This window comes from Branchiostoma floridae, unplaced genomic scaffold (genome assembly GCF_000003815.2).
Source record: "Branchiostoma floridae strain S238N-H82 unplaced genomic scaffold, Bfl_VNyyK Sc7u5tJ_1353, whole genome shotgun sequence".
Classification (NCBI taxonomy): domain Eukaryota; kingdom Metazoa; phylum Chordata; class Leptocardii; order Amphioxiformes; family Branchiostomatidae; genus Branchiostoma; species Branchiostoma floridae.
The window spans coordinates 385,652-400,106 of record NW_023365706.1 but is presented as its reverse complement, the minus strand read 5'-3'; the positions used below and the strand labels follow the sequence as shown (position 1 = coordinate 400,106).

Genomic DNA, 14,455 nt, shown 5'->3' with positions numbered 1-14,455 from the left:
TGCCAGTGTTATATTTTAGGATGAGACAGACTCTTCTTGCATTTTGTAACGTTAATAATAAAGGTGAAGTTAATGTCAATGTAGCTATGAAGGCTTGTGTCCTTGGATATTGTGTCTAAGGAGTTGTGACGTAGAACGGTTGCCAAGGTAATAACGGTTGTCATGGTGGACATGGACACTTTGATTCACTGGGAGAAAGCTTCTTCTCAGTTTCTTTTGGTTTCATGAGAGGTCAATTAACTCACACCATTGCTTGTTTTTATATGGAAATGCTGTGATATTGTAAAAAGAAAAAGAGAAGGTCGGTTGTGATGGAGGTGATTTCAAGTTGCACTATCATGTTAAAATTATTGTAGCTATAGGTTAATTGACTTTTTCCAAAATGCATTGCCTAAATGTAAATGTAGATGTAAAAGGAAACTTCACTTCAGTTTACCAAAACTTGTTTATTTGATCCACTCCACTGGGAAGGACTTTTTGATAAGTGTGGTGGGTTCTTTAAGATGCTTGAGTTGTGGCTCTTCCTAAACACTGGGGACCTCCTATCTGGGAGACATCCCAAACTGCAGTTAGGTACTCAGTTTCCTGTGAGGAAAGTTGTGTAAATTGCCTTTCAAAAGGGCACAACGTCAAAGGGGCATGGCGGGAGATTCAAACTGATTAATTTGGTACTTTCATTAATTGCTGTGCTGTCTTTGGTCCTATGCTGAACTTAAGGTTTGGAATGTTGTCAAATGAATAGATACTGTTTTGATTGACTAATTTTTTATGTGGCAATTTTTTTTAAAGGTTTGCCATCAGTACAATGTTGATAGCTTGGTGTAATTTCGCATGCAATGGATAAAAAAGCACGGAAATGATTTTAGTGCTCCCCCTAGGAAGCTTTTCCTGAGGCTTTCTTACCTACAGCATTATCCCAATGATCCCTTTTGGTGGGTGTGATAAGCTGAGACAGCAGACCTACAACCGTATCATGTTACACTTAATGGACCTTCAGAACCCTGGAAAGGTCAGCTCTATCCCCTAATAGATCCTCCGAACCATAAAAGGTCAGGTCTAACCCCTAATAGATCCTCAGAACCATGAAAGGTCAGGTCTTTCCCCTAATGGATCCTCCTAACTGTTAGTAGGACATGGCTACCCCCTAATGGACCCTCAGAACTGTAAAAAGGTAATAACCAGGTCTAGGCTGCCTACATGCACGGCCTTTCTTTTGAGCTCTTTTGTGCAGTGGATGAAATGTCCTCCACAGTTTGTGCAGGTGTCTGGAGACATAAGGACATTAAATTGAGCTTTCACAAATTTCAAGTAAGGTTTATATAACAATTTGCTGGAGCTGGTTTGTTGCCTGTTTTGATGTCTTGTCATACTTGGTGATCATTTTGTTATAGTAGAACATATTCATAAAATCAAGACCTTAGTACATTTTCACTACTTTTCGTAGCCACCAGGTCAAAGGTTATAGAATTGTTGAATGAAGTTGGAAGGGAATATAATTTTTTTTTAAAGAAGAAGAAATAAATGCAAGAAGGGAAATAATTTCTTGGGAAATGAAAATAGAATGGTGCCATGCAAAACTGCACATTATTCAATTCAAAGTTTTAAGATCCAAATCTTGAAAATACTTCGCAATATTATTGCATGCTGTAATTTTTATAGATTATAGACTCTAGTGTACCAAAATACGTTTTCTGGTCCTCCTATGTTTGGTAGAAGGAATTCAGTTCAGTTTAGTCACAGAGGCCTTACAACAGCCAGCAGCGGTGTTTCTTTTGAAGAAAGTAATTGGACCAATTTGCATCCGTATTATCCAGCCAGTATAATGGCCATGGGGCAGTCAATGGTAGCCTATTGTATAAAGCCTCTTCAGAGTGTTAATGAGCTTTCAGCTTTACTTGTTACTGAGACAGTCGCAGAAGCAGGGGTCTAAGTAAAAACATTTTCTACCCTATTTAGACTTCAGTAGAAGCCAGTTAATTCCACAACGGATAAATGCACGCTTCTGTTAATTGCACGGAATCCCAAAGTCCCGTAGTGATGCAGTCCAGCTGGATAACTTCGCTTTGTTGCACCATCCTGATAATTGCACAAAATGTACTGGCAAATGGAAAGTGCAATTAAATGGCTTATACTACTATGTTTTTTTCCAACTTACACTGATATGGAGCCTATACTGTTTGATGGAAATATGTGTGAAGAAATGAGGAGAAAATGCCACTTAGATGTGTGGACATTGTAGACAACAGGTAGTTGCTCTCTGTCCTTAGTGCTGAATATTTGGCCACTATTGTTTGGCAAGACAAATTTGAATATATATGGATGAAGACAAAATCAGCATATACACTTACCTTATTTTAATGTTTTGTTTCATTATAAATCTGTCTGCTGGACTGTTTTCATAGCGAATGAGAGTGAGGGAGTATTTCCAGAGTTCATCCAATTGTAGTTTAAAAGATAAACCTACAAACAACCCTAAAATAAAACATAGGCCTATGTTTTAAAGAATTGCATACTGTGGATACTTTGTTTTGTTAAAACATGGCTTGCCAACATTTTATTTCATTATTGGAGCCCAGCAACAGTCCTTATTTCTAAATAAAGAGTCCTTATAACCCTTTTACACACTATAATTTCCATATGAAGAAGCTGGCTGAACCTTTCCACCACCCCTTCCAGTGAAGTTATTGGTGAAAGCATTTCAGCCAGACAAAACAAATATGCTGAGAGATGACCCCCACAAACCAAGGTTTTCCTTATGGGGACTGCTAAGATGTGGGCAGTCTATTGCAACCTGTGCACTAATTACACTCATGACTAGACCTTCCTACACCCTCTCATGGTGTATCATGAGCTTTCCCTTTGTATATGTGTAGAAAAAACAAGACTTGCTTGCTGAGCAGACAATGTTTTTTGTTTGTTTCTTTGTTTTTAATGGGGACTGCAGTAGTAGTGTGGGTGGTCTATTCCAGTCTGGTTTAATTGCCCTCAAGACTAGACCTTCCCACACCCTCCCATGCTATAAGATGATCTTTCCCTTTGTTTATATGTGTAGATTTTGCTTGCAGAGCAGACAAATGAACCATGTTTTTTTGTTTTTCTTTAATGGAGAATTTAGCCATGTGGGCGATCTATTAAAGCCTGCCTTGTACAATAATTACCCTCATGGCTGGACCTCCACTCCCCTCTCATAGTGCATAATGATCCTCCCCTTTCTGTAAGTGTTCTCCACCAGTCAAGAACACAATTAGCTGACAAAGAAGAGTCCTTCTCACACCATGCTTCTGCAATTATGATGGCTGGCTCTCTCTTGATGTGTATAACGGTCCTCCCCCTTTCTGTAAGTGTATTAAACAGGTCAGAAACATGATTTTCTGACAGAGCAGACAGACAGACGAACCATGGTGTTCCTTATACAGGTTTCTGGAGTGTGGGAGGTCTATTCTTACCCAGCGTTTTGTGTATAGAGTAATTGGTGCCTAGCAGGGGTTTGTACCGAGACTCGATGGTGGTCTCGAGGTGGCAGTGTCGTGCGGCGGTCGGTGTTTCCACGCTGCTACCGTGCGTGGGAGGGGTCATAGCGAGGGTCGTGATACGGAAGTGGGGCGTGGCGTGGTATGTGAGGCTCATCCGACCGAAGTGGGAACCAGCGTCGACCGTTTTCCGTTCTCTAAGCAGGTCTCTCTTCGTCATCAGCGGGTAAGAATGGTGTTGTTATTTTCTGTCCTTAGTGCTGTAAATTTTGCAGCTTTTGTTTTGGTAAGACTGACAGTAAGATTTGCGTTTTGGGAACTGGTGTCGACTGTTTTCCTTTCTCTGAGCAGGTTACTTTTCGTCATCAGCGGGTAAGGATGGTGTTATTATGTTGTTGTTGTGTTGCTGTTGTTGTCTGTCCTTAGTGCTGAAAATTTGGCTGCTGTTGTTTAGGTAAGGCTTATAGTAGGGAACTGGCGTTGACTGTTTTCTGTTACCTGACAAGGTTCCTCTTCATCACCAGCGGGTAAGGATGGTGTTATTATGTTGTTGTTGTTGTGTTGTTGTTGTTGTTGTCTGTCCTTAGTGCTGAAAATTTGGCTTTTGTTATTTTGGTAAGGTTAAGAGTTCTTCCCAGAATGAGATGAAGTTTTTGAATAGCATGAGTATTGTGGGGTCATGTGGCAAACAGTGGCATAAGCGCAAGGGGTTTGGCTGGGAACCAAGTGGTCATGGGTTCGAACCCTGTCGTACTCTCGTCTTGTGCACTTCTGAAATGCACTTAACATGACTTCCCTCATACCATCCAAGTGTAGGAAGGGATACCTGGCTTCAGTCGAAGAAGTGAATTTTTTTTAGATATTTTCATTCAAAAGAGTAATTAAGATACGCTCATATTCTTATTAATGTGTCACACATGAAACATATTCACGATTCGATGCCTTAAAAGATCCAACTGTGAAACAAGCCTTAGGATGATTACTTATAGAAAGCGGATAGCTGAGGTTGATGTTTTTGATTGACGCCCCCACATAGAGTCAACGTTATCTCTCTTATTCACCACCTGTTAACGACCACCGTTCTCTGAGCAGGTTCCTTTTTGTCACCAGCGGGTAAGCATGGTGTTGTTGTTGTTGTTGTTTTGTGTTCTTAGAGCTGAAAAAAAAGGGTCCGTAGTAAAAAGCCGACAACTAAGGTTGATGTTTTTGATTGACGCCCCCACATGTAACAGCACCTGTTAATAACCACAGCGGCTGTGCCTTCCTTTGTGTGTCAGATATAAGGGCTTATTTACATATCCATAGCCAAGGCCATATCAATTTTGTTTCTTGGTTCTTGAATTTGATAAATAATGCTGAATTGAAATCAACAGTCACTGTGTTCTGCATCTATAGTCTTTGGAAAATCCTATAGGTGCATTCAGTCTTTCTTCATGAATTTAGATTTTACCTTGAAAACAGTGTCTGTGTCTATGTACACACAAGTTTCAGGGCGTGAAAGTATATTATGTTCATGAGGGAAGATGCAAGTTTGTTTGGCAGATATAAGGGATTATTTACATATCCATAGCAAAGGCCATATCAATTTTATTTCTTGGTTCTCGAATTTCAAAAATAATGCTGAATTGAAATCAACAGGAACTGTGTTCTGCATCTATAATTGGAAAGTCTTATAGCTGCATTCAGTCTTTCTTCATGAATTTAGATTTTACCTTGAAAATATTGTCTGTGCTATGCCACTTTGGGCACAGATCTGACTGCCTGGGTAAATTTTCAGGAATTAGAATTTTTACAGGAATTCAGGTTTTAGATCCAAGAATTCACAGTTTTTTCCCCTAGAATTAGGATTTAGTTCCATTACTGAATATGTAAAGATGTGGTGTACAGCAATAGTCACATTATAGATTGGACATTTCTAAAACCCAGAGTACAGATTGCAGAATATTATTTGACATATGGGATTTTATACCCAAAATAAAGAAGAATTGAAAATAGGCCTAGGAAAAAAATGTTGTGTGCATGAGGACACTTGTCTTTCAATGTCAAACTTTAATTTTGTGCATTATACATATATCTATTCTTCATTAGATAGGACACAAGCAGTGTTTTTTTTTACTTCAATAGGAAGTAGGCTGAATAAAATTTTAACTGGAAGCTATATATGAGACTCCACTGCCCACCCAAAAATGTCTAGGGTTGCAGGTTTTTCTAGGGTTGGTAGGGAAACAAGAAACACAACATTTTTTCCTTACCTGTGTCTAAACCTTTGCTGGCATATCCAGAATTATAATCAACAATAATCCATACAGTTTCAATCTGATTTTTTCCTGTACTGTTCTGTGAAACAGAATTACAACTGGAAACCTGATAACTGAGGAGAACGTTGTTTAATGTGAACACCAAACACGACATTTACGTTTCCTTTCGTGACATTTGTAATGTACTTACAGAGGAAATGTCACCAGCTGAGCTTGGGGTGGGCCAGACGAAGGGAACTTCATGGTTCGTGTTCCCCACTAAGTCTGGTTTCTCTGGTGTTGGAAATTTCAGACAAATTAGTTTTCATTTAGAGGGGACTTTTTGTTTTCCTTAAGAACTACTCAGTTTGCGAAAGTGAAAAGTAGTCCCAACAAATCTCGAGCCAGTTTTACCACACTGCAGTCTATTCTTCCACTGGTCCTGACTGGGCTGACAGACGTTATGTACAATATTCGTAGGTTCAGTGTACCGGAGAAATTCTCCTACCTCTTTTCAACACGTACAAGAAAGAGTATTGTCTAAGTATTGGGACCTCTGTAGTCAAAGTTATCTATATCTTGCTTTGTCTGACAGGTATAACCTAGTGTATCGGTAATGTAATGTAATGTTAATGCTGTTATTGTATATTGTATTGTTACCAGGCTTCCCCCTCGTACTGCTACCTTGTCGTGGTGGGGATGCTTGCGTGCCTCAAGGATCCTGTGGGCTATACCGGCGGGGGCTCCCATGCCCCTGGCAGGTCTAACCATGCCGGGCAGGTTACGGGTGAGAGGTCAGACGAAGGGCAGTGCAAGCCGGGCAGACGGAGCTCAATAGCCTTGGAAGGCAGTCCGTCTAGGGGAAGGAAAACCCTGATTCCAAACCACCTGCTGTCTTGCAGGTTTTGCCTTTTGAGGCCAAGGCTAAGGGAGTTAACCCTGACCAAAATTCCGGAGGGAGGGACCCGTAGGCAGTCGTTGGTGCGGACTTATCCACAGCCATCGTCTGGCATCCCCTACAGCTATAGGGATGCTTCGGACGTATAGACTTTGTCTCTCCTTCGGAGTGAATTCCTAGAGTCGAGTGGGGCGTGGTGCGCTATGGGCAAGGCACCGCTCCCTAACATGCCCCGGCACAGCAGAGGTCCGTTAACCTCAGCGGAAGACGGCAGTTACGGGTTATAAGTTCTCCCAAATTGGCGAAAGGGAGAACGCCACGGGCCGTTTTTGACGGTGGGAGTGGCTGTTTAGCTACATAGGATGCGACTACCGCCCGCCAAAGCCTGGCAGCCCCAGGCCAATTAGGTGTCGACCCGTCACGTCTGTCTGCCTCACAGGGTGCATGGGGATAGACCAAAAGTCGAACGACAGATGTAAGACTGTACCCGTTACCAAGAACAGAAAGAAGTACTTGCGCATCGGGACATGGAATGTAAGAACCATGTTACCCGGATTAGATAACATGGACATTAGGCATGGGGAAATTAGAAAGACTGCTCTAATTGATGAAGAACTTGAAAAACTGCAGATGGACATTGTTGCTCTTCAAGAAACAAGGATTGCTGAAAATGGATGTTTGAGGGAAGCAAACTTCACATTCTACTGGAAGGGACTGGAAGCAAACCAGCCTCGGTGGCATGGTGTTGGGTTTGCTGTTAGGAACACCCTGGTTCAATCCATAACTACCCCTGTCGGGACATCGGAACGCCTGATGTCATTGCGGCTAAACTCAGCTGGAGGCTACGTTAACTTCATTAACGCATATGCACCAACACTCACTTCGTCGGGAGAGTTGAAGGACAACTTCTACGGAGTGCTTAGTCAGGTCTATACTTCGATCCCACAAGGAGAACAGCTGTATATCCTAGGGGATTTCAATGCACGGGTGGGCAGAGACTACGACACTTGGTCCGTACCACTTGGTCACTTTGGTGTTGGGAAGATGAACGAGAATGGACAGAGACTGTTGGAGTTTTGTTCAGAGAGGGATCTCGTCATCACAAACACAGTGTTTGGAGTGAAAGAGTGTCAGAGAGTGTCATGGTGCCACCCAAGGTCCAAACACTGGCATCAGCTTGACTTAGTAATCACCCGTAAAAAACACATGAACACAGTCAAGGTTACACGGTCCTTTCACAGCGCAGATTGTGATACAGATCACTCACTTGTAGCCAGCAGAGTGGAGATTACACACAAACGCATCCATAGGCGGAGACCGGAGGCTAGGCCCAAAGTCAATGCTATGGTAGCAAAGGAGCCTGAGAGGAAGAAAACCTTTGCTAGGGAGTTCTCTCGGAGAATGCAAGAGTGTGCGACTGGCGACACTGTGGATGAACTGTGGCATACACTGAGCAAGAACATCTACGACAGCGCAGCTGCCAGTTGTGGGAAAAAGAGACAGGCAGGCAAGGACTGGGTTGAGGCGCATGCCGGTTCTCTTTTGCCCTTATTCGACGCAAAAAGGAAGGCGATGTTTGAACACAAAACAAATCCATCACAAGCCACATTAGATCGTCTTCGCCACACAAGATCGGAAGCACAGAGGGAGTCAAGAAAGTGTGCAAACCGGTACTGGACAGATTTGTGCACTTCAATCCAATCTGCTTCAGACAGGGGTGATTCAGGCACAATGCACAGTCTCATGAAAGTAGCGCTCGGGCCGAGGGTCTCTAAGACTGCACCTTTGAAGTCAAAAGAGGGAGAAGTGATAACCGACAGATCTAAACAGCTTGAGAGATGGGTAGAACATTACTCTGAATTGTACTCAAATGAAATACCAGAGAAACCGGGACTGGATGAGGCCCTACCAGATTTCCCAGAGCTGACAGAGTTGGACGGGATGCCTGAAGAGAGTGAACTTCTCGAGGCGCTGAGCGCTCTACCCAGCGGCAAGGCACCGGGTCAGGATGGCATACCCGCAGAAGTCCTTAAGGAGAACAAGGAGGTAGTATTGCCACACCTGTATGATCTACTTCGCCATTGCTGGGAGAAAGGGATGATTCCTCACGAAATGCGCAATGCTAAGATTGTGACCCTGTATAAGAACAAAGGCGATAGAGGGGACTGTAACAGCTTCAGGGGGATCTCACTGCTGAGCATAACTGGGAAGGCTATTGCATGGATTGTACGCAAGCGCCTACAGACCCTAGCGGAACGTGTTCTCCCGGAGTCTCAGTGTGGGTTCAGAGCTGGACGGTCCACTACGGACATGATCTTCACTTTGCGACAACTTCAGGAGAAATGTAGAGAGCAGTGTATGCCGCTTTATATTGCCTTCGTGGACTTGACCAAGGCATTTGATACTGTCTGCCGATCTGCCCTCTACAAAGTACTCAAGAGTATCGGATGTCCACCTAAACTCCTGCAACTGGTCATCTCCTTCCATGAGGACATGAAAGCCTGCATTCAGTTTGATGGCTCCACCTCTGACTGCTTTGACGTCAGGAACGGAGTTAAGCAGGGGTGTGTGCTGGCACCGACCCTTTTCAGCATCTATTTCTCTGTACTCCTCCGTTGTGCCTTTGGTGGAAACCAGGACGGTGTCTACATCCGGTCACGGGCAGATGGCTCACTGTTCAACCTGGCAAGACTGAGGGCTAAAAGTAAAACTGTCGAGCTGCTGTGCAGAGAACTTCTCTTTGCTGACGATGCAGCACTCACAGCGCATGAGGAGACAACCCTGCAGGGACTGTTGGACAACCTCTCCCGGGCCTGTGACCTGTTCTGTCTTACCATCAGTGTCAAGAAGACGGAGGTAATTGGGCAAGGTACCGCAATCCCCCCTTCAATCACACTGCATGGAAATCCTCTTCGAACAGTTCCAAAGTTTACTTACCTGGGATCAGTGGCGACAAGCACCAACTCTCTGGACGAGGAGATAAATGTGAGAATTGGTAGAGCTGCTGCTTCCTTTGGGAAACTCAGCAAGAGGGCCTGGGAAAACCAGAAGCTAACAAGAAAGACAAAGGTACAGATCTACAACACATGCGTATTGCCAACTTTACTGTATGGTAGTGAAACCTGGACTGTTTATTCGCGGCAAGAAAAAAGACTAAACAGTTTTCACATGCGATGTCTACGTAGGATTCTCAATATAAAATGGCAGGACAGAATCACAAATGAAGAAGTACTCCGGCAAGCAGGCATACCATCGTTGTTCGAGACCCTGCGGCGAAACAGGCTGCGCTGGCTAGGTCATGTGAGCAGGATGGATGACACCAGGCTTCCAAAGAGAGTACTTTATGGAGAACTCTCTGTGGGCAGTCGACCCAGAGGGAGGCCAAAGCTGAGGTACAAAGATGTATGCAAAGCTACCCTCCAAGACTTCTCCATTTGCACAAAGAACTGGGAAAGTGTAGCAACAGACAGAAGTAGATGGAGAGCAGCAGTACACACCGGTATGGAGCGGTACAGGGCTGCCCGTGAGAGGCAAGTCCGAGAGGCAAGACAGAGGAAGAAGAAAGGGGAGGGGTCGAATACCGGAGAAGTGTTCACCTGCACTTCCTGTGGAAGAGCCTGCCGTGCCAAGATTGGACTCATAAGTCATCAAAGGCACTGTCAGGCGAGAACTGTAACCAGTAACGACTGAGACCTTGACTGACTGATGCTGTCAACCGTCTCACGAGACGACAAGAGCCGAAGACACAGATTGTTACCAGGGCTAGCCCTTGATTATACCCTTTGGCTAGTTGGGTAGCTCTGGCTGTATTTCTCACTACACAGCCGAATACAGTAAATCAAATCAAATCAAAGTACTGCGACAGTTTCTGCTAGAGTGAGGGACACGTTTTTCAGAGCGCACCCACCATATTTCAGTGCCTAATAGCTTAGTGCTAGTGCCCCCCCCCCATGGTTGTTAGTGGGTCTCCCCCTCCCAGACATGAGTGTCTCCATCCTGCATCACATGAAAGTCAAGATGAGTCTATTCGTGCCCGTGTTGCTAGCCAACGGCATGATAACCCATGACGTGTGCAGACAGGTGAACGACCTCCAGTTGTATTTCATTCAGGCAGCTCCAGGTTATGTCCTTAGTTCTTAGGTGCCGTACTGAACTTTTTGTATTACCTTAATTTGCCAAGAATGATATGTTTTTTGCCGGTGCGTAGCACCAGCTTTGAGACGGGAGAAGCGGGTCCTTTAACCATTCGTTTGGTTTCAATGGATGAATGCATTTTGCATGGATGCATTGATCGGTCAATTTAACCAAACCCTTCTAATAGCCCTTCCATACGCGTGATTGCATAATTGAGTTAGCGTGGCCGAGCGGCCTACGGCTCCGGGCGCAGATAGCGAGTTGCTTTGCAGCCGTGGATAGTGGGTTCGAACCCCACTTGTAACAATTTTTTTTCTTTGTTAGACAAATCTCATGGAATGTTTTTTAATAGAAGACAGACCAATTCAGTAATTCGATGTTTAAAAACTCTTTTTTCATGTGATTTTGTTTAACATCCAGGCTTTTTCCAAAAATACCCACTGGCCAGCTTTTTCAGAAGCTTTCTTGTTTCATCATTTGTATTTGTTGTGGTTTGTGTACGGTTTAGAGCATAGTTTCGTGAGTAGTTGGTTTAAACAATGACATACTGGCTCAAGCCGGTTGGTGGGTTTGTGCAGCACAAATCTGGTACTAAACTGATCATTAATTTTCTTTTAGTTTTACAGTCAAATTTGCCCCTCAACTGCTCAAAGGACTGAGGAAAATGGTTGCTGACTGGGGGTGGTTGTTCCTGACTGTTTTATGACTGTTTCATGGTGAATCTCCTGATTGATTAACTGTCCATTTGTACCTGCAGGTATATGTCGTATCTTTTGTGGGAGTTCAACGACCAATGGCTGGTCCTATTTCTGTGGCCCAAAGATCATGGGTTCGAATACTGTAATGCTACTGCCGTAGCTAGTAACCAGCTGCTGCTAGTAACCACATTTAGGGATCGAAATACTGTACTTTCTTTTTTGCTACATGCAAAATTGCAAGTTAGCAAAAATTTTACGTGCAATTTGAAAAATTTACATGCAAAATACAACTAGGTGGCGATGGCGACGAGTATCACCAGCTTGAATCGGTGAATTTTGATTACATCTAGTAAAGTTACCGGAGAAAGTTACTGGCAAAAACAAGAAAGGATAAAGTCTCACATCCATTTGTCTTTTTGTCTAAGAGACAAAATTCAAGTATTTTTCCAATAGGCCAGGTATTTTCAACATGCAAGATTGCAAGTTCAGAATAATTTTACATGCAAATCTCAAAAATTATGTGCAAATTGCAAGTTAAGTATGTGTATTTCGAACCCTGACATGTCTATCTTTGCTTGCAGATATGTGTCGTACCTGGTTTGGGAATTGTGTGACGGGTTTATGGGCAGATCATCTCGAACACTCTACGAAGTTGGACACTGCAACATTCAATTTTGACGGGACTGTTTTAACTTGGTTTCTCATGGATCTTCTGACTCACCACCTGTCCATTTGCACCTGCAGATATGCGTCGTACCTGGTTTGGGAGTCGTGTGACGGGTTCAACGACCGCTCGCTGGTCCCACTGGGGCTGTACGGAACACAGCTGGCGCTGAACTGGGCATGGACTCCCATCTTCTTTGGGTGGCACAAACTCGGACTGGTGAGGGCTGTTTTATTGTTTGTTTGTTTGTTTGTTTATTGTTTGTGTGATCGCATGGACGCCCATCTTTTTTGGCTGGCACAAACTCGGACTGGTGAGGGCTGTTTGTTTGTTTGTTTATTGTTTGTTTATTGTTTGTGTGATCGCATGGACGCCCATCTTCTTCGGCTGGCACAAACTCGGACTGGTGAGGGATGTTTGTTTGTTTGTTTATTGTTTGTGTGATCACATGAACTCCCATCTTCTTTGGCGGTGAGAGCTGTTTGTTTATTTGTGTGTTTATTGTTTGTGTGATCGCCTGGACACCCATTTCTTCAGCTGGCATAAACTCTGACTGGTGAGGGTCGTTTGTTTGTTTATTGTTTGTGTGATGGCCTGGTGAGGGTTGTCTGTTTATGTGTTAATTGTTTGTGTAATTGCCTGAACACCCATCTTATTTGGTTTTCTTTGGATTGATTATCTGATTGATGGATTGATTGCTGTTCAGGCAATAACAGGATTGGTGCCACCTAACTGATTGATTGATTGATTGATTGATTGATTGCACCTCTCCAGGCCACGATAGAGATTGGTTGCACCTGGCTGGCCATTGTGGGCTGCATCGTGACCTTTCACCCCGTGAGTAAGACGGCGAGCTACCTGATGCTGCCGTACCTCGGCTGGGTGTCCTTCGCCTCGTGTCTGACCTTCTGGATCTGGCGCAACAACCCCGGCAAGAAGGGAGACTAGACGGCGCCCCGCAAAAACTTCATGACTTTGGAAATTGTTGGAAAATGCCCTAAGCCATCCCAGAACTGCCCTGAAACCATCCCAAAACTGCCATAAAATCCCAAATCTGCCACAACCATCCCAAAACTGCCCAAAACCAGCCCAAAACTGCCCCAAAACTGCTGAAACCAGCCTTAAACTGCCCAATACCATCCCAACAACCCTGGCCCCAAAACCTGGACCATCTGAGAACAGATTCGAAACATGGATATAGGAGAATTCTTTGACACAACCAGTTTGTGCTTACTTTGCTCACGTTTCGATGTCTCTCAGACACCATCCTCAGAGCTTCAGACTTGTGTTCTGCATCTCACTGCTATATGTAGCTATTGTGGCAAGAACACAATCCCAACCATAGCTAAGTTCTCGCCGCAAAAGCAACACCTACATCGGCTACATATAGCGGTGAGAAGTAGAAGTCTAGTCATAAGCTCTGATGAAGGTGACTGAGAGACACCGAAATCTCAGCAAAGTTAGTAGAAACTGGTGGTGTGGAAGAATTCTCCTATAATCTATATATTCTGACAACCTGACAAAATAATTTTTGGAAGACTGGAACCATCTCCAAACAAGATTGGCAGACCTTAGAGCAGGGTAATTAATGGGATAAGGCAGGAAGGATAAGTTAAACTGCCATGATTATAGTCAAAGCTGGTGAGAGAATGCCGTAACTTTGTGTCCTGCTAAATGTTTAGTATTTTAACAGCTTAGACTTTTCTTAGTCTAGAACAAGGGACCAATCTTAGAGATGAAAACTTGTGAGCATGTGGCAATTATAGTACAGGAGGCTTAATGAAAATAAGCAGATAAACACTTTGAGCTAAAATTACAGATTTAATCAATAAATGTCAGAGCTTAACTTACGTGTATATCAATTGCCTACCAACAGTTGAATAAGGATGCTACAGTTAAACTATAGTTTGCAGCTATGTGTTAAATTGTTTAACATCATGTTTGTGTCATAGTTACCTTTCTGAGCATGGTCTTAAAATGGTAGATGTTTATGTTTTTTGTGTTAAGTCATTTGTTCAATATTTCTGGTCACTATTAGATCATAAGTCTTTTTGCATGAAGTTGCAAAAAAAAATTCTCAAAACGAAGGTAACTTTGTTTTTTTTTGGTGGGGGGAGTTTTCTTCTTTTTATTTGTGCACTTGCATTACTTTTTGGATACCGATGTCATCTGTAAAATCAACTTCAGTGTGGCTTAAAGTAATGCTTGAGAACAAGAAGGTAATACAGAAGTCTTGAGAGGATATATCAAAATTGTTGATCTAACAAGAGTTTTGTGTTGTTGCTGTTTACTTGCACAGTTGATTTCCAGTTTGTATTCTAACTCATTAAAATTAAGGGACTGAAGAAAACAAA

At 43.3% G+C, this 14,455-nt stretch overlaps 1 protein-coding gene across 6 annotated transcripts in view; it reads left to right on the top strand.

Moving 5' to 3' along the window:
• LOC118407476 (translocator protein-like) overlaps positions 1-14,455 on the top strand; it is a 22,953-nt gene extending 8,498 nt beyond the window's left edge. For 5 of the 6 annotated variants that reach the window (XM_035807961.1, XM_035807960.1, XM_035807957.1 and 2 more), the window contains exons 3-4: positions 12,182-12,320; positions 12,876-14,455. In XM_035807961.1, coding sequence (XP_035663854.1) covers positions 12,182-12,320; positions 12,876-13,049 — 313 coding nt within the window. In that variant the 3' untranslated portion in view covers positions 13,050-14,455. Of the gene's footprint in view, positions 1-12,181; positions 12,321-12,465; positions 12,508-12,875 lie in introns of all 6 variants that reach the window. The other variant, XM_035807956.1, reaches the window with a different exon arrangement.